Here is a 21,380-nt window from a genome sequence, read left to right as displayed (position 1 = left end):
CTAATTACCTATGACTCATGTATATCAACATTAAAATGTTATTTCAAAAATTAACTAATATTAGTCAGATTCAAAGTCATTAAATTCAATAGAATAGAATAAATATTAAAAAATGTAAAAAAAAAACAATGTAAAAGTACCAGCAATGTTGAATGACAGGTTATTTTTCGCTAAAAAGCATGCCATCTGAATTTCTGCAGATTTAATCTTATCTTCAAATGACTTAGATGACTGTTTAAATTTCGAAGTGATAGATGGTTGAAAAATAGTAGCTAGAAAAGAAAATATAGTATCCAAATAGAACAGGTAGAAAGTAAAGATACAAACAAAGAGGTTATTTTAATGATCCAATAAACCTGACAAAAAAATCAGTATAAACAAACCTTTAACACTATTTATATGTTTTGCACTTCTTGCATGTTTATTAATAATATATTTTCCTCCACTACAGTTTAAATCACAATTACATGCTGTGCATTGAAAGAATTGGTTTCCTTTAGTACTAGGTTTAATCCAACCTGCATATTCTGGTTCTTTTTCCCAGAATTTTGAATATTTTTGATCATAATGAATTTTCCTCAATTTTCGTGGAGGAGAATTTTCTTCATTTTCACTTTCATTACTAATCATTTTATTTTTTAATGTTTAGATAGACCAATAGTACTAAAATACTTTATTTAATAACATTCAACGCTGCGCTTTACATATCAAAATACATAGTAAGTTCATTAGAGTCTTGAAGTTAGTCATTAGTCGAAACTCGCAATAAATAAGCCGAGGTTTCTTATTGGGTGATGTATATCGATATATTTCAACTGTCAAGTGCGCTGTTTTTAACTTATTGTGTGCATAAAAGAAAATTAAACAATATAAAAATAAAATTAAAAGTTTTTATAAACAAAAAGTTGGTAGATTTTCTTTATAAGGTAGTAGATTTGAAAAAAATCCTAACTGGGAGCTCTGGCTCGAAGATCGACTGATTAACGACCCGCTCAACTGACTGGAGCCAGGCCCCAAGCTCCCCACTCCGAGAACTAAGACAAGCGACAGCGCCGCCCAGTGCCTGAAAATGAAACTGACGTAGGCCGGTACGCAAGGCTTCTGCACGAGCACGAGTATATCAAAATGCACTGTTACAAAGTTCAACTGTAAAAACAAATATAGAGCGTTTCCCAGGTAACCGACTTATTTATCTTCATTACGTTTTTTGTGCGCTGTAAAGTGAATATCACATTTAAACATTAATTAATTTATTTAAAACAATTTATTCATTTGACTATTTATATTATAAAAAATTGGTTTTCTATCTAATTTAAAAATAAATAACAAACGTCAAGCTTATAATAACTCTGATCTAGAGTTACTCCAAAAGAAATTAAAGCTTTACCAAGAGCTTTTCAATCTGGAAAATACAGATTGAGCATTGGAAGATCTAGTTAAAAACCAATCTGACAATGTTTCTGAGGGTGAATAATAATTTATTATTATTATTATTATTTTTTGTCTTTTTTATTTTTGGGCAACAAAAATTAAAATTTTTTTAATTTTGTTGTACCTTTTTTTCGACTGGGTTAAGTTTAAAATTGAGAGTTAGAATTTATTTAAAAAAAATTTTTTTTTCTACTCTCTGCGTCAAGAGAAATTATTTTTCTACTTGATAGCCTCTCTTAACCTAGATCTTATGGTCTTGCAGACTCAAGAGATGATGACACTTCTAAAAGTGACATTGACTTGGAACCGGATATCGATTCTTCCCTTAAGGGGGGAAATACGTGTAGATGGCCGTTTTCGAGCAGATTTTAATCAATTATTTAAAGGTATAAAAAATTAATATTATTTATTCAAACTTTTGGGTTATTTTATATATATATTGAAGAGTAAAAATTTACATTTACAAGAATAAAACTTAAAAAGTAGTAAAGATATCAGCTGATACATCTCGTAGGTTGTCGTCCGACTTCGCAACTGGTGTACATCATGGAGGCCATAATTTTTATCTGAAATCAATGCATCAAAATTATAACTTTTTTTAGACATGTATCTTCTATATGAACCTCATTTTAAAAAAAAAAAAAAAAAATTTTCATTTTTTTGACGGCTGTGAAAGTAAGTCATGTTTTTACCTTTTTGTTTATTGTTTAGTATAAAAAATTAGTTAAAATGAAAAAATTGCTTCTGATTGAGGTTCATATTCAGCACAATTATGTAAAGAAATAATATACTAAATTTGAAGATGATTGGTTAAAAACTTTTTAAGCTAGAGTGTACACTAGTTCGAAAAACTAGTTTCGAGAAAAACGCGTTTAAAAAATAAGTGATGAAAAAAGTTAAGGTGACCGTCTCTTTTTTCTCATGCAATAATTTCTCGCGACATAAATTATCAGCAATAATTTCTTGTTCGATATTTTCACAAAGGCAATATTTCTCATTGTCAAAATTTATTTGGTATTATTAATTATTATTAAAATTAATATTTATTTAATTATGAATTTTTAATGATAAAGTGAAAATAAAATATTTGAGAAACTTTTAAATGATAATTTTTTGCTCTGTGAGAATTTTTTTAATCAAGAAATTTTTGAGTGAGAATTTTTTGCATGTGAGAAATTTTTGTATGATAAATTTTTTATGAAAAATTTTTGTTTCGATAAATTGTTACTGGTAAATAAAGCCACGGTGCCAAAAGGTTAATATAAAGTTGTATTAAACGAATTGAAACAACTTACCAATTAATCAGCTATTCCAGCACCATATTGTAAGCCTTCTTCAGCTTCATATGCTTCATTTTGAGCTTGTAGCTTTTCTTTTCGTGCTTTTCGGGCTTCTTTACTGTCCAAGGAGCTGCGTCGATTCTGACGGGTTACGCGCTGACTGTCGGATTGTTGTGCGTGATTGAAGCTATTGTTCCCAACGATGAGACCTAACTCGTTCATGACTAATAAAATACTTGAACTGCCTTCATTGAATAAGCAAGCAGCCAAGTATGCAGCAATTTCAATAGTTTTTAAACCACTATGCAAATGTTTAGGGGCCATACGCCAAATAGTTGAATTAAAACTTTCATTAGCATTTTGAGTATGGCCTCCTAAACATCTCTCCAATAAATCTACCCGGGATAAATCCTGATAAATTGGAAAAATCGCTTTTTGAACGTCAGGATGCAAAGGTGTCGGATGTTTTGGAGGTTCTGTCCCCAGAGCTTTAGCTTCGTTCCACTTACACCAGCTATCTACACCCTTTGGACATTTGTCATGTTGTGGATTATCATCTGTTGATATCATATGGAAATAAGTTGCCAATATCTCATTTTTCATGTCTTCAACGCTATTTACATTTCTCCTAATTGCTAGTCCATAGTAAGTGCTTAATTTTTTTATTAAAACTTCTGTCAACTTGGAAGTATATGAATGACTACCTACTCGACCCTAACCGACCGCTCCGTTCAGGTAATTATGTTCTCGGGCGCTGTACCGAGCGCACTTACTAAATCGCTTGTAACTTTTGAACGAATAATAATTTTGACCTGAAATTTTAACTGTATATTTTTCAATAGTTTTACAAGCGATTTATGAAAAAAAAAAAATTTTGAATTTTTTCAAGCCTCTACACGTATTTCCCCCCTTAATAATGATTCCAAGGCATCGGTCGGGCTGCAAGATACAAAGGCTTCTGAAGTCCCTACCTTCAGTGAACCTGTCCTTCAAATGTTGGGTTTTGAAAAAAGATCCTTGAAGGACAAAAGTTTCAATTTTCATCCGGAACTTGTATCATCATGCTGGAAAGAGATCCTTTCATCAGGCATGAGCAAGGAAGATAAGTCAAAAATGTATGACAAATACCCTAATGAAGGTAATTGTCCTCTCGTTGCTCCAATTTTCAACCCGTTAATCTTTTCTTTGTTTAATAACCTATACAGGAAGCCCCAGAGTCAAACGACGCGGCCATGCCTGGGACATTATTGGGAAGCCCATCTTGGCAAACCTATATTGTCCCATGCCCGGGCCATAACTGGGCAATCAGCCTTGGCCATTCCAATGATTACCCAGGCTTGGGCCAAGACTGAATAACCTAGCCTTGGCCAAGCCTAGAGTCTCCCTAACTTGGGCCAAGTTTGTGTAACCTAACCTCGACCGTTGGATGGTAACCCTAACATGGGCCAAGACTGGATAACCTAGCCTTGGCCAATGAATGGTAACCCTAACATGGGCCAAGACTGAATGACCTAGCCTTGGCCAATGAATGGTAACCCTAACTTGGGCCAAGATTATGTAACTTAACCTCGGCCGTTGGATGGTAACCCTAACATGGACCAAGACTGAATAACCTAGCCTTGGCCAAGCCTAGAGTCACCCTAACTTGGGCCAGGACTGGGCAATCTAGCCTTGGTCAACCCAATGATTACCCGAGCTTGGACTAGAACTGGATCCCCCAGACATGGCCATTCAATGGCGATCCAGACTTGGGCCAATACTGAGCAACCTAGCTTTGGCCGACTCAATGATTACCCGAGTGTTAGCCAAGACTGGGATGCCTAGCCTTGGCCGTTGAATGGCAACCCAGACTTGAGCCAGAATTGGGCAACCTAACTTTGGCTATTCAATGGGAAATCCAAATTTAATTAATCATTAAGTAATAGAATTTGAAACAGTAAATATTTATTACTTAACGAATATTTGATAGCAAATGCTAAAATTTAAAATTTATTATTTCAACAAAACAATTGTATATCGTCAAAATTGATACGGTCTTAAAAAAAAATTAAAATATTATAATATGATATTAAAATTATACAGAACGACTTAAAAAGTCTAAAGTTAATGTAAGAACTTGACTTTTGCTTTTTTTTTAAATTAATAAACATTTGTAAAAAATAGATAATTTTCATCAAAACACAATATTAAATAACATAAATTGGGTATTTGCATGATTTTGGTATTCATTAACTTTTGTTATTTTTACATTCTATATAATTTTTTAAAATTTTTGAAAAAAAATTTTTTCGATTTTGTTCTTAAAAATTTAAATAATTTAATAAATAAAAAAAAGCTGATATTTAAATGAATAGGTAGCTCCATCTCGTGTATGTGACGTCACGATGCTTATTTTATTTGAAATTTTAAGCGCCAATTTCTCTTGTAAGCACGTGGCAGGTGTAAACAGTTGTTGTGCTGAATTGTACTTGATTAAAAAAAGATCTGATAGTGTTGTTTATAATAAAATAAAATAATAAAATAAAAAAGTATTCAATTACTCGAAATGTCATCAAAAAACGATTTTTGTTGGTGTATAGTTCCAACGTGTAGAAATACTGGTAAATTGACACCAGAAAAAATTTTTATTAATGTTCCATCGAATTCTGTTAAACGGAAAAATTGGTTAGATGCATGCAGGAATGAAACTCATTATTCATCATCAACTCGGCTTTATTGTTGTGAAGATAATTTTGACGTAAGTATTTATTAAAAATAATTAAAAATTTCTTTTAATAATTACATAAAATTATAACCTAAAATTGTGATTTTCAACTCATTTCATGAATTGATGATGAATTTTATTCATTTTAGCTTAAAGTGGATTTGGAAAATTGGTTAGAATGGACAATGGTTGGTGGTAACAAACGGATGAGGAATAATGTTGTGCCTCATAAATTTATTGAGCAATCAAAATCCTCAAGCATGAATGATGCTCCTTCAATGGATGTAGATCAACTAGGTACTGAAACAATGAATTTCAATATTGCCAAGTTACCGCTGGATCAAATCTCTGGAAGTATAACGGATAATTTAAATTCTGAGTGCACAGACCAATTTAATTTCAATATACAAGAAGATTATGATAAGAACAGATCCAATGTCTGCGATGACCGCCCTGCTATTGGAAGTCAAAAACTGAATGTTGGTGTCCAAGTCAAAATAAAGAGTTCATACAGGAGTGTAAAAGTTCAATGTAAACCTGTGACTAAAGATCGTGCATCATCTCCGATTGATCAGTTGATAGAAAATAAAAATGCGCATAATTATTGTTCTCAACCAACGAATAATGATCCATTATCAAATCCTTCACCTAATACTCCAAATTTATCTTCTAATACAACTGCTAGTTCATTCCCTACTTCATCAGATAATTTCTTAACAACAAATGGAAATACAGAAAATGAATGGAAAAATGCATTTCAACAAGAAGAATTTCAGAAGCGTAATTTAAAGCAAACACTTGAAAGAATTCGGTTGTCACCTCGTAAATACATCGGGATTCCGGATGATTGCTTGGATATTATTGATATTTTACGTATGGCTAATTTAAGTGACATTGATATATTTATTACGTTAAAAAAAATAAGATTGAATGAAAGTTTTACGATTTTAGCTGATGATTTTGGAATGTCCACTTCTAATATAAGTCGCATCTTTACTAAGACTTTGCCAATCATAGCAGAATATCTAAAAGACTTTATTATATGGCCTTCATCGGCAAGAATTAAACGTCAGTTGCCAATAAGTTTTCGAAGCCGTTAGGCAGCAGTAGAATCAATCATTGATTGTTTAGAAATTGAAATTGAAAAGTCAACAGATCCTGTCAAACAATCATTGACCTGGTCTGAATACAAAAAATTAGAAAAACGGTTGACCCTGAAGGCCATCCCTGAAACTTCCCGCTAATTCCATACTTAGGTGCTTAAAATTGCACCAATGACGTTTTTGAGCTCTTCGAGCTTAAAAATACAATTTATGGGTTATTTTGAGCTCTCCGAGCTCAAAAAGATTGCTTTCCTATGCTTTTGAGCTCTTCGAGCTTAAAAGTCTGATAGAGATTTGATAAGACACTATTTTTTGAATTTTTAAACCGCAATAACTTTTGAATGAATAAACCGATTTTTACGCGGTTGGCAGCATTCGACACAGTTTTTCAAGCCTCACAAAGAATCTTAAATTTTTAATTGATCGCGCTAGGAATTTCGGAGTTATTCCGAAAAAACTCTTTTTTCGGTTTTCTTTCGTTCACGATATCTCTCGAACGAATCAACCGATTTTGACCGAACTGGTGGCGATCGACGTGGTTTTTGAGGTTAAGAGCTGATTAGTTTTTGGAATTGAACCATCAAGCCGTTTAAAAGTTATTCCAAAAAACCACATTTGAAAAAAATTTTTTTTTTCAGTTTTTTTACGATTTCTCAAAATCTATTGATATGAATCGGTCCAAATAGATTTCAAAATCTAAGTTTGGTCAAGTCCTTTCGAATGGCACCAACCGCGATGAAATCGGTCACGCCGTTCAAAAGTTATAAGCGGTTCACATACTTTCACACACACACACACACACACACACACACACACACACACACACACACACACACACACACACACACACACACACACACACACACACACACACACACACTGTAAGAAATCTGTAAGAAACTGTAAGAAATCATTACATGATGTTCCTCCTAAATTAATAAAGTCCACTAATAAATTGTGTATTGGAAGACTTTTTTCAGTATTCTCAGATTTGAAATACTGCAAGATTTGGCTCTGTACATTTTTTTGTTTTGTTCTATTGACAAATTCTTGCAATGTATTAAAAGACTTATGTACAGCAGTAGTATTTGTACCAGAAGCAAAATCTTTTACTCGAATAAATTTGATTGCTGACCCAACTTGAGATAAAACTGATTTACGCCAGTAACATTCAATATCAGTTGGAGATGGTTCTTAAGATCGTCTGTGTAGCCACATCAAAAATGCTATGGAGTGCTTACATCCACCTAAAAAACAGTATAAAAAGAAGTGATTAGTGGTCATAATACTATCGAAATATTCAATTTAGCTTATTATGTAACGTGTGTATTATCTATAAAGTTTAATAGTAGAAAATTATGAAACAAACAAGAACTGTCATGATTTTATTACTTGAATATTGTAAAATTATTTTATTTACCTAACGATGCGGCACAATCATGACACTGAATCGATAAAATTTCTTCATCAACAACATTTAAAACTACAGTCACTCTATATGATTTATTATGTACTCTGTGTTCAGGACAAATAAGACATTTGAGAGTACATTCAGGTCCCTGAAGCTTAACTTGTACATATTCAATGGCTGCATCTCCATATGACTTTCTCCCAGATCTATAATTAAACAAATATTAATTTAAAATAGTGAAATAAATATAGTAGTGACAACTAATAAATACTTTTTCAACTTTTTGATAAAAAATCATCAATTTATTTCTAAATTATATCTAAATAAATAGCTGTATTAAAATATACAAACAGGCTAGCTTTTGCTCCTTTCATTTCTGCTGATACAAAATCAGAATTTGTGGCGAGATAAGTTGCAACCATGAATGCATCAACTCGTGGTGAATTATCAGACCGTGCTTCACTAAAACCAAGATCCACTTTTCGTCGAGGCATTTTTCTTGACTTGTTGATATTCACTAACTAAATTGTTGAACTGATGCTTCCCAAAAGTCTTAGTATTAAAACAACATTGACATGTTCATAACCTCCAAACACATTCACTTTAAAATTAGAAAAACATTTCACAAAAATTTGTTTCACTTTTAATTATTTTCAGTAAAATGTGGCATAAAAAATATAATGTGTTGTTACGTTCTGGATTTTCCAGCTCATATTTTTATAATTTACCAGGCAGTTGTGTATAGGAGATCTATAGATTCCAGGCGCACTCTGCTCTTAGATACTCTATAAATTTTGAGAATAATTATTAAGGGTATTATATTTAAAATAATACACACGATTATATAAAATTAAAGTAAATCGTTTAATTAATTATATAATTTGGGCCAGATGGCACCGGACATACGTCCGGAGCCCCAAGATGATTGTCGCCTGATTGCTCAGGGCAGACTGCTCTGGATTTGCATCCAGTACAATAGATTTTAATAATTAAATGTCGCAACGCCGCATCTCAGGTTACCCTAGTGAACACCATCGAGGCCCGAATCTCATGCAGCGTTATGAATTTTGAATTCGAGTCGCGATGGCGTTCGCAGAATTTCTTTATCTCCTCGTCACTCCGTTAAATAATTCTTGCAACGGAATGATCGAGGTTTTATTTAATAAAAATAATTTCTAAGAACCGTCAAATAAATTTCGAAATTCGCTAGAACGTTACAGTGTAAAACTTAAAATCGAAAAAAACTTAATTTTAATTTTTTTAGTACCGTAAAATATTATACATGACTTATTGCTCATTCAAATATTCGCGCTACAAACAGCACAATGACGTCACACCAATCACATCACGTATTACATCACGTGACTTTTATGTAATTTAGGACCACATTTATTTATTAAATTATTTAAATTTTTAAGAACAAAATCGAAAAATGTTTTTTTCAAAAATTTTAAAAAATTATATAGAATGTAAAAATATCAAAAGTTAATGAATACCAAAATCATGCAAATACCCAATTATATAAATAATAAACCTTCACACTCTGTCACCATATAGATTTAGCTTTTATGAATGGTGAGATGTGCGTTAAGTTATCGGTCGTACGGCGTAGGGGTTAGTGGTCGGTCTGGCAAGCGCGCGGCTCGGGTTCGAATCTCGGTTAGGGTAAATGCGATTTTCACTTTACTTCTATAATTAGCGAAAGTTAGGTCTAAATTAAGAGTTAAGTCGTCTAAACTTGCGTTAGCTATACATCAAATTGAAATAAATTATTGACAATTAAAAAATTCTTTTTTTATAATTTTAACTAACAACTACTCATTTTATACAAAATAATTTAACCGTTTCGTAGAATTTTACTATTTTATTTCAGAGAATTCAATTTATTCGAAATTGGGTTCTTAATATTAATTTGGTTTCACATTAAACAATTAAATTCTAAATATATTTTCTAACCTACTTCTTTTAGTAAATTCTATAGTGGTGAATAAGCCTGGGCTTGCTTTGGCTTAAAAACTTGGGCCAGTCTTGGTTAACAATCTTGGGCCAGTCTTGGTTATCATGCTTGGGCCAGTCTAGGAAACCAAGCTTGGCACCCTGTTATCACTCCAGACTTCTACCAAGGCTGGGCCAAAGCGGGCTTACAAGCATGGGCCAGAGATAGACAGCATTGCGCCAAGCATGGCCCATATCTGGTCTCGTCGTATTGTCCTGTATGGGAAGACGTCCAAATCGCGTGATAAATACTTGGCTAATCACCAAGATTTATGTGGAAAAAGTTTAGTTGCTCTTGGCACAGCTATTTGTCAGATCTTCAATGACAAAGAAGAGCCTTTAGACAAACGAACTTTTACAACTTCTTTGCGATTCCAGCTCCACGATGTGTGAGCTAATGTTCCAATTGACCAAATCTAGACGTGCTCAATTATACCCTTGTGTAGATGAAAAAAGAAAATCTATTTTGAAAAATTCACCCATAGATCAATTTTTGTTTGGTGAAAATTTAGCTAAAAAAATCAAGTCTGCTGTTGTAGTGGAAAAAACTGGTCTTTCTATTAAAAATCAGAATTCTAAAAAGGAATTGTCAAAGTCAAAGACTCCTTGAAACTGGAAGAGCCCGTCTGCTCCACGCTCCAACCCGACGGGCTACAACCGTTCATCGTTTATGAGGAAATCGAATGCCTTCAAGAACAATCATTCGACTACTCGATCCCGTTCAGAGAATCAACCCTCTGTTGCTCAACAAAGCCAGACTCAGAACTCAGAAATCTATTGGTCCAAATCGGTTCTTACTTACAGGAAATCTAAGTTTGGCGAAGCCCTTTCGAATGACACCAACCGCGATGAAATCGGTCAAGCCGTTCAAAAGTTACGAGAGGATTACATACACACATACACACATACACACACATATATATACAGACGTACGGACACCATCGTGAAAATAGTCAGGAAAGCTTTCTAGGACCTCGAAACGTCGAGATCCGATGAAAACTCGATTTTCGAAAAACGGGGTTAAACCAATAACTTCCCGATTTTTGAAAATTTTCAATTTTCTTAACGGGACGTTAAAAATTGATCTGATGAAAAATTTCGGGGTTATTACATAAAAACACTTTTTTCGATTTTTTTCGACAACGATATTTCACGAACGCATTAACCGATTCTGACGTTCTAGATGGCGATCGATGCGGGTTTTCAAGGTTAAGAGCTGATTAGTTTTTGAGGTCGATCGGTTCAGCTAATTCGGAGATATTTAAAAAAAATAAAAAAAAAAACAACTTTTTTTTTTCACTTTTTGTTAAATTTCTTGAAATCTACTGGTTCGAATCGGTTCCAACTTACAGGAAATCTAAGTTTGGCGCAGACCTTTCGAATGACACCAACTGCGATCAAATCGGTCAAGCCGTTCAGAAGTTATAAGAGGTTTACACACACACACACACACACACACACACACACACACACAGTGCTCACTTACGGAATATCCATTTGGGCTGATGCACTGGAAACCCAAGAATCATGGAGAAAAGCTGGACCAATATACCGACAGAGTGCCCTACGAGTAGCTAGTGCCTTCCGCACTCTATCAGAAGAAGCAGTGTGCGTCATTGCTGGAACCCTACCTCTTAGAGTTCTAGCAGAGGAAAGACGGGCCCTTTACCAACGAAAAAGGTCAACTGCACTGAGCCCGGAAGAACTTAGAATTGAAGAACGGCAAAAGAGCATAGGCCGATGGCAACTACAATGGGATGCTGCAGAGAAGGGTAGGTGGACGCACCGTCTCATACCTCGGGTCGACATTTGGCTTAACCGGAATCACGGTGAGGTCAATTACTATCTTACGCAGATGTTGTCGGGACATGGGTGTTTTCGAGAGTATCTACACCGCTTTAAGCACGATGACTCTTCGGAGTGCCCGTCCTGCCCAGGAGCTGCTGAAGACGCGGAGCACGTCTTCTTTGTATGTCCTCGTTTCGATCCACAGCGTGAAGAACTGGAGAGGATCCTGAACCAGAGAATGCAACCAGATTCACTAGTAGAAGCAATGTTGTCATCAGAAGCTGCCTGGAACGCTACCAACACGTTTGCAACAGAAGTCCTTAAAGACTTGCGTTCCACCGAAAGAAAAAGAGCAAATAGCAGAAGATAGAAGGAAGATAGTTAACACCTTAGCCACCAGAAGGAAGAGCAGTAGCTAGATCCTCCCTTCACGAAGTAATGCCTGACGGCGGTTTCCATGAGGGATTAGAGGAAAGAAGGAAAAGGGGTTTAGGGTTTAGTGGGTAGGGGCGTTAGTGTCGAATTAGTATGACGCTGCGTCGAGTCGCCACATATCCAGGCCAAACAGCTATGCCTAGAATCCGTAAAAAGGATTCCCCCCCCTACAAAAAAGAAAAAAAAAAAAACACACACACACACACACACACACTCAGGGCAGAAGAGATACTGCTACCGGGCGCGTCTCCCCGAGCGGATGGGAGAACGCTCGCTGTCCTTGGATGACACGGAGTCTCTTAGTTGACAAGGTACAGAGCGTAGGAGCTAAATAAAATACGCTCCCGTGGACAAAACTCCCCTTAATGGGTTGGTCACACTAACTGACCTAGCAAGAAGAAGATCGTTCTCTGTTGTAACCCACTGGGAGTGTCCGGAACCTGTGTCGTAGTTTCCGACGACGCAGGCCACGGCTGATGTGAGCTTGCGCTGCCGAGGTGTAAGTTACAGCAGTAGATCAGGAGCCAGCCACCTCGGGCCTTGATCAGGGAGTACGCAGTGAGTGCTAGAGATCGGAATCTTCACCGCTCCGAGCGAGTCTAGTCCGTCCGTGTATTCCGGGATTGGCTAAATGTCAATCAGCCAAGTCGTGAAGAAAAAGGATTTGAAGAAAAGCCCTCCGCAAGGAGCGACGAACAGGAAAAAGCGTCGGTTTGGCAGAAAGTTCAGTCCAAGAAAGAGCTAAAGCGAAAGAAGAAAGAGGTTCTCGCAAAACAGATGACAAAGGAGCCCCGATCTGAACCCAAGCGAAAGAAACCGCGGAAATGGATCAGAACGGATGTCCTCATCATCCGGCTGACAGAGAAAGCAAAGTACGCCGAGATCCTGCGCCGATTAAAACAAGACATCCCTGATGATCAGGTCCGCAGTACGGTAGAGAAGATCCATAAGACCAATGCTGGAGATATGCTGATAACTTTTTCGAGGAAGAACACCGACAAAGGCCAAACATTGAGAAAGACCATTGCAGACATACTGATAGAAGACGCAAGAGGAACCTGCAAAGGACCAAAGGAGGTAATTGAGATCCGAGACGTCGATGATGACACAACGAAGGACGACATCCAGGGTGCCCTACAAAAGGAAGCTGGAGATGGCTGTGAGATACCACTAGAGGCAATCAAGATCTGTAAGGTCTATAGAGGTACTCAAATTGCCACAGTAATTCTACCAGCAGCAACAGCACAGAAACTACTGGATGGAAGTAGCAAAATCCGGATTGGTTGGATTAATTGCCGAATAAGGGCAACGAAGAGACCTATTCAATGCTTTAAATGCTGGCATTTCGGACATCATGAATCCCAGTGCAGAAGCAAGGTGGACCGGTCGAAGCTTTGCATCAGGTGCGGACAAGAAGGGCACAAGATTGCTGATTGTAAAAATCCAGCCAAATGTGCATTATGTGCTGAGATTGAAAGTGCAGAGAATGTTGCCCACCATGCCGGTACTTATAAGTGCCCGTTATTTCAGGAGGCACTCTAGAAGTTGACGAACAAACAAACATGATGATACTGCAGCTCAATCTCAACCATTGTGAGGCAGCGCATGACCTGCTCATGCAATCCGTGCGAGAACTAGAGCTTGACTTGGTACTGATAGCAGAGCCATATAAACACCTGAGTACCCAACCCTGGGAATCTGACAGCACATCCAAAACTGTCATCTGGTTATGTGGCAAGCTCCCTTTCCAAAATGCAGTTGACAACAGCAATGCCGGCTTTGTAGCAATATCAGTAGAGGGCATCCGCTTCTATAGCTGTTACGCACCACCTAGCCTCTCTACTGTCGAATTCACCGCATTTCTGGATCGACTTACCGAGGACGCGAAGCATTACCACCCAGTGGCAATAGCCGGGGACTTCAGCGCCTGGGCAGTAGACTGGGGCAGCAAGCATACAAACGCGCGAGGAAAGGAACTACTAGAAGCCTTTTCTACATTAGATGTAGTACTGTTCAACAGTGGTGATACACCAACCTACACCAAAGGAGACGCAAGTTCTATTGTAGATCTCACTTTCGTCAGTAGCAGCCTCACCAGAGGTAATATCAACTGGAAGGTGATGGATATCTACACAGCCAGCGACCACAACGCGATGATCTGGGAAATATCAAACGTCCAGAGCCCGAGAAGACCTGAAAAGCAACTAAACACCATTGGTTGAAAGGTAAAAACTCTTGACCCAAGTGCATTGTTAGTAGCTCTCAATAGTGACCAGATTATCGTGGGCTGCGCAGAAGAGAAGACCAAGGACCTGATGAAAAGAGTGACCCAGGCTTGTGACGCCAGTATGTCTCGTAAACGTGGCATGAACACAAGATCTTCCGTTCACTGGTGATACGACCAGATCAGCGCCCTTCGTAAAGAGTGTCATCAGAAGAGAAGAATATCTCAGCGTGGCTACCGACGGCCTAACTCTACGGAGCTGGTCGCAGAGTACAAAAAAGCCCGTCGATCCCTGAACAAAGCCATCAAAGATAGAAAAAGAAAATGCTGGAAGGAGCTCATCAACGAGGTGGACAGAGATCTGTGGGGTAGGCCGTATAAGGTGGTCATGACCCATCTTAAGAACCAGCTAATGCCATCACCCACGTGTCCTCAACTCCTACAGAAGATCGTAAACGCGTTGTTCCCCAAACAAAGCGAGTTTAACTACCTACTAGCGCAGAATGAAATGGATGACATTCCATCTGTCACGGAGGAAGAACTGATGGAGGCTTGTAATCGTGTAGGGAACAATAAAGCGCCGGGATTGGACGGGGTCCCCAATATTGCTTTAAAAACAACTACTATAAAAGTAGTGCCATCATTGTTCCTGGACGTCTACGACACTTGCCTCAAGAAAGGGATTTTCCCTCGGAAGTGGAAGCAGCAACGACTAGTACTACTTCCAAAAGGGAAAAAGCCACCAGAAGAACCGTCATCTTATCGACCACTTTGTATGTTAGACACGGCAGGTAAGATATTTGAGCGTATAATCCACCAAAGAATAGAAGCAGTTGTCGATCCACTCCTGGCAGACAACCAGTATGGTTTTCGGAAAGGACGATCAACCCTGGACGCAATCAATCTGGTTGTTGCAACGGCCAAGGAGGCAATCGAAGGGATCAGATGGAAGGGTGGAGCGAAGAAGTACTGCCTGGTGGCCACTTTGGACATCAAAAATGCCTTTAACTTCGCCAACTGGGACTGCATTATGCAAGCCCTGGAAGAGAAAAACGTACCAGGATATCTACGTAGGATAGTGGCTAGCTACTTCACGGACAGAATCCTGAGATATGACACGAAGAATGGTCCAAAAGAGTATGATATTACTGAAGGTGTACCCCAGGGTTCCGTTCTGGGTCCACTTCTGTGGAATGTCATGTATGATGGCCTGCTGACAAGGGGAGGATACGACCTTGGGGAAACCGATTTTGATAATCTTTGACGTAGTGGTAGTACACTATGTGGGTATACTACCTCTGAAATACTAAAGTGCAATACTCAAAAATGGCTGAGAAAAACGCACTCAAAGTTTACCCAGCACTATAATATATTAATAGGTAAATAATTGATACATTAAATTATTCTTTAATAAAAAATTTTTCAATTTTAAACTTCATTTCTATAAATTATCTGCGGTGGTACAAACAAATAATAAGTCGAAAATTAAATGGAAAATTATACATTTTTTTAATTAATTAAAGCAATATTTTATAATTACGTATTATGAGATATTATTACATGATCCTGAGTGATACTTATGATAAAAATATTGTTTAATACTTCAAATCTTATAAGATAAAAGATACTGGGACTTTGGTTCGTTTCTGTTTGTTCAATTTCAATAAAAATACAAAAATTATTAACAAAAATAACACTATATATTTATTAACAAAAGTACACTAAATATTTCACTAATTTAATAGCGGATTGTTTAAATAAAGGCAGATAAGCAAAACACAGCGTGGTTATCAAAGCGAAGCAGGTTAGCACGTGGTTAAGGAAAAAACCGCCGACACTGTAAAAAGCGGCAATTACTGCACGAAAATGTTAATTTATCTGAAACACACTAAATTAATTAAAAGCAATCAGATTAAGCAAAAGAAAGTTATAATTGTAAGCAAAACGGCGATTTTATAGTATTAAAAAGATGGATGCGAAAAAACACGGTTGAAATGCATTCAATCCGACAACGAACACGAGAAGAGAGCGAGAGAGAGCGCTCCAATTCTCGGCCAGAGGACCCCTGGTGCTCTGCAGGCGCCTGACCTGCCTCCAAGTGGAGAGGTAGAGAAGCCTCTAGTGGTTTTAGTCGGTAATGGCTGGGAAGTAGAGAGGGAGATTTGAACAAATATTCAAAACAAAAAGTTTTTCTACACCAAGAACAACAAATAAATGCTGCTTTTTTACAATGACACGGTATTTTTAAACGGTCTAATGAGAAACACCCATCATTGACATTAGTAAAAAAATTTCTTGTGTCACAAAGCCCGCTGGCGAACCAGGCATATTCCATCATGTCTCGAAATATTGGCACTGACAATTGGTGATGAATAATCGAATGAATTTTTATGCAATCCTCTCGGGAATGAATTTCATAATTCTTGTCTAGAAGTTCAGCGGTACTTTACAATCGTTTGATAAAATTTTTCACTTGTCTATAGAAATAGACATCATATGGTTGAACTAACGGAGTACATTTTGGAGGTATAACTTTAAATGTGCATGTAGGCATTTTTTTATCATCCTGAAATATTTCATCATATAATTCTGGCTTCACTTGTCCTGTCCACGAGTCAATAATTAAAAGAAATTTATTTTTTTGAACATATGGCATTAAACATTTCTCTAGAAAATTTTTATAGAGAGTAGTTGTCAGTTTTCCTGATTTTGATGATGTGACAATAACATTTTTGTATTTTTTTAAATATTCTTCTACGTTTTTCTTTATTCTTGGCCCAAAATCACCTGTAGGCTCTTGCAAACAAATAAAAACATGTGGTAGTAATTTTCCAGATAATGTTATGCTATATTGTGCAGTATATGAGTGTGACGCCTTGGTCATGTCTTGTACTTTTGCAAACACTGTTTTGCTTCCTTTTTCCGTCAGTGTCCTATTAAACATTGATTGGTATTGACATCCTGAAAATATGAATTTTAAAAAATCTAATGATTAACTTCGATTAAATTTAATAATGGAATAAAAATAATTAGTTTACCGTTAGAAAATTTATATACCTGTTTGATCTGTATTAATAACGAAGTCACTATCGAAGTTAGATATCAATTGTTTTGTTTGAATGCGAAACATTTCTGCAGAGGCGATAATTTCTGGCATGGTGTGAACTTCTTTGTCTGTTACAAATTTTGTAATTTTGCGTTGACGAATGTTGTGTCTTTGTTTAAATTTTTTTACCCATGGGTCGGACGCTGTAAATTGAAGATTAAGAAACTGGCTGGCTGCAGCTAAAGCCCATTGCTGCAAATTTCGTGTAGTCACTTGTTGATAATTTTGTCTTGCCTCGACGAAGCGGTCATACGTCCAAGAATCAATCACATGATATTTATCAAATTTAGTTCCACCATGTTCAACATCTTTTTCCCATACTTTCAAATGATCCATTCTCTTCAAATGACTATATCCATTTTTTTGTAATGTCTCTAGTTTCCATGAAGGGTGAGCTTTTGCTATGTTTAAAACTTTAATTTTATATTCCAGAGGAATATAATCCATCATTTTTTGTTTTTTTTTTTCATCTGGAACATAGTCATCAACTGAATTATCTTCTACTGCTTCAAAATTTCCGTCTGAGCATTCTTCTTGAGCATGAATCAATTCTTGATCGCTTACGAACTTCTTTTTATTTAACATATCTAACGTATTATCATATAATTCTCTACCAATCAACATAGCATCTTCAGATAGAGTGTCAGAAGATGTTTTTGCAATTAAATCACTTTCAAGAAGTAAACCTTCATAATACACTACTCCATCTTTTAGCCGTTGCTTCGATAAATCACTATGTAAGGATGTATCAGGAGTGTTTTCATCTCCATGAGAAGAACTGGCTTCGCTTGATGACATTTTATAAATTATAAAATAATTTTTAAAGTAAATTTCACTGCACAAATACGTCTGTTCGTGTCGAAATTCAGAAACTAACTGCTATAGTCAAGCTTCTGAAAAAGTGGTGGGACTAACATAGGTTCAAGGACAACAACATGACTATTCTTCCGGTGGGCCAACAGAGCTCGAATCGATGTACAGTTTACAATAACTCGAGGACAAGAATTATTGTACCCTCATACCATATTCGACCCTTCTTATTGTCTGGCGCAGGTATATATTTTTCAGTTAAACTTATAATGAATATGAGAGTTATAAGAATTATTCATGAATTACAAATATCTCATGATATACACCGTAGATAATTTATAGAAATGAAGTTGAAAATAAAAAAATATTTTATTAAAGAATAATTTAATGTATCAATTATTTACCTATTAATATATTATAGTGCTGAGTAAACTTTGAGTGCGTTTTTCTCAGCCATTTTTGAGTATTGCACTTTAGTATTTCAGAGGTAGTATACCCACATGGTGTACTATCACTGCGTCAAAGATTATCCAAACCCGTTTCCTCAAGGTCGTATCCTCCCCTTGTGAGACTGACTCTTCCAAGAAGTGTCAAGCTTGTTGCATATGCAGATGATGTAGCTGTCGTAATCGTTGCTAAACACCTAGATGAGATAAACCACATGTTCGGTATCACCTTTGAGAAAGTTAACCGGTGGATGGACTCAATGAATCTACAACTGGCTAAACAGAAGACTGAGGCTGTGCTTATTACCAGCAGAAAAGTGATAGAGACCATAAAGCTGAAAGTCGAAGAACAAGAAATCACATCACAACCATATATCCGATATCTGGGAGTGATGCTTGATGCCCGACTCAACTTTAAGCAGCAAGTCGAACACGTGAGTGCAAAAGCATCAGCAGTGGTAGCTAGCTTAGCACGACTGATGCCAAACGTTGGAGGTCCAAAGCAGAGCAGAAGACTACTGCTATCATCTGTAGTCACATCAATGCATACTTACGGAATATCTATCTGGGCGGACGCACTAGAGAAGCAAGAATCATGGAGAAAGGCTGGACCAGTCTACCGTCTGAGTGCCTTAAGAGTAGCAAGCGCCTTCCGCACAATATCTATGGAAGCAGTGTGTGTCATTTCCGGAACTTTGCCTCTCAGAGTCTTAGCTGAGGAAAGACGGATCCTTTACCAACGAAAGAAGTCAACAACACTAAGCGCTGAGGAGCTTAGAACAGAAGAACGGCAGAAGAGCATAAGTCGATGGCAACTACAGTGGGATGCCACAGTGAAGGGTAGGTGGACGCATCGTCTCATATCAAGGATCAACGTTTGGCTAAACCGGAGTCACGGTGAGGTCAACTATTATCTTACGCAGATGTTATCAGGACACGGCTGTTTCCGGGCGTATCTTCACCGCTTTAAGCATGATAATTTCCTAGAGTGCCCGTCCTGCCCAGGAGTCAATGAAGATGCAGAGCACTTCTTTGAGTGCCCACGTTTTTATCCACAGCGAGATGAGCTGGAGAATATCCTGAAGAGGAAAATCCAACCAGAGACAATAGTAGAAGCAATGCTGTCATCAGAGGCTGCCTGGAACGCCACAAACACGTTTGTCACGGGAGTCCTCTCAGACCTGCGGTCCATAGAAAGAAGAAGAGCGAATGACGCCAATTAGAAGGAAGAAAGAATAACACCTTAGCCACCAGAAGAAAGAGCAGTAGCTAGATCCTCCCCTCACGAAGTAATGCCTGACGGCGGTTTCCATGAGGGATTAGGGGAAAGAGTAAAAGGGGTTTAGGGTTTAATGGGTAGGGGCGCTAGCGTCGAGTTTTAGTATGACACTGCGTCGAGTCGCCACATATCCAGGCCAAACAGCTATGCCTAGAATCCGTAAAAAGGATTTCCCCCCCCCCCCTTAAAAAAAAGAAAACACACACATACACACACACACATACACACACACACACATACAGACGTACGAACATCATCGTAAAAATAGTCAGGGAAGCTTCTTAGGGCTTCAAAACGTCGAGATCTGTTGAAACCTCGATTTTTGCAAAACGGGGTAAAACCAATAACTTCTCGATTTTTCGAAAATCTTCGATTTCCTTAGCGGGAAGTTAAAAATCTTAACAGGTCAGGCTTGTGGGATTTTAGTAGTTTCAAATTGGAGTGGTCAGCCATGGTACCCTTTATGGCTATCATTATTAAAATCAAGACCAATTATTTTCCAACCAGATGCTAATCTTCTCCTTTCTCCTTGTAGAACAATTCAGTGACACGACAAAATCTCCCCGACAAAATCTTCCCTCTAAAATCTAATTTTAAATTATAATATTATTATTCCTGACAGTTGTGCTGGCCTTTTTCGTGTAAATATACACAAAAACCATGATAAAAGGCCATAACGAAATTTTGAAGCGTTTTTTTTGGAGAGATTTTTTCCGGGAAGATTTTGGGGACATTCACACGCACGCTTGCGCGCGCAACGTACACTAGTATAGGAAAAAATCCTTTAATATCGAGACTACTGAAGGGTGCTTACAATATTCAACCTGCTAGACCTAAATATAATAGAATTTTAGTTTAGATCCTGTTATGGAAAAATTAGAAAATTTAAACCTACTTAATAATCTTAATTTATATCAATTAACAAAAAAAACTAGTTGTTTTACTTGCAATAGTTTCTGCACATCGGGTCCAAACGATCTATTTAATTAAAAGATCTAATATTCATAAAAAAATTACGGTTATGAAATTGAAATCCCTGATAGGATTAAATCCTCTCGACAGGGTGCATTTTAGCCACTTTTAATTATCCCAAAACTTAATAATATTAACCTATGCGTAGCTTCGACATTAGATCATTATCTAAATGTCACATCTACTATCATAAACAACAATGATGGTATTTTTTTAACAATTTAAAAACCATATAAAGAAGCATCAAAAGATACGGTAGATGGATAAGATCTTTTTTAATTGAGTGTGAAGTATGTAAACCTCTTATAACTTATGAATGGCTCAACCGATCGAATCGAGATAAGTGGAGATCCAAAGAATATCACTGCCGTTCAATTTCGTTGAAATTTGAATTGA

At 37.0% G+C, this 21,380-nt stretch overlaps 2 protein-coding genes across 2 annotated transcripts in view; one reads left to right on the top strand and one right to left on the bottom strand.

The window, feature by feature from the left end:
- LOC123268274 (intraflagellar transport protein 140 homolog) overlaps nucleotides 1-21,380 on the top strand; it is a 63,727-nt gene that overhangs the window by 23,739 nt on the left and 18,608 nt on the right. The window lies entirely within an intron of this gene.
- Nucleotides 1,875-3,567, bottom strand: LOC123268275. The gene is made up of 2 exons (XM_044733223.1): nucleotides 2,727-3,567; nucleotides 1,875-1,997 (listed from the first exon to the last, which is right to left on the bottom strand). Exon 1 carries the CDS (start codon nucleotides 3,312-3,314, stop codon nucleotides 2,730-2,732), a length of 585 nt encoding a protein of 194 aa, XP_044589158.1. The 5' UTR covers nucleotides 3,315-3,567; the 3' UTR covers nucleotides 1,875-1,997; nucleotides 2,727-2,729.

The sequence above is a fragment of the Cotesia glomerata genome, linkage group LG7 (assembly GCF_020080835.1).
Source record: "Cotesia glomerata isolate CgM1 linkage group LG7, MPM_Cglom_v2.3, whole genome shotgun sequence".
NCBI lineage: Eukaryota > Metazoa > Arthropoda > Insecta > Hymenoptera > Braconidae > Cotesia > Cotesia glomerata.
This window is presented reverse-complemented; position numbering and strand designations above follow the sequence as displayed.

What these genes read in the sequence shown, in the direction of transcription:
- LOC123268275 (XM_044733223.1), bottom strand. Translation starts at nt 3,314, where the DNA reads ATGAAAAATGAGATATTGGCAACTTATTTCCATATGATATCAACAGAT.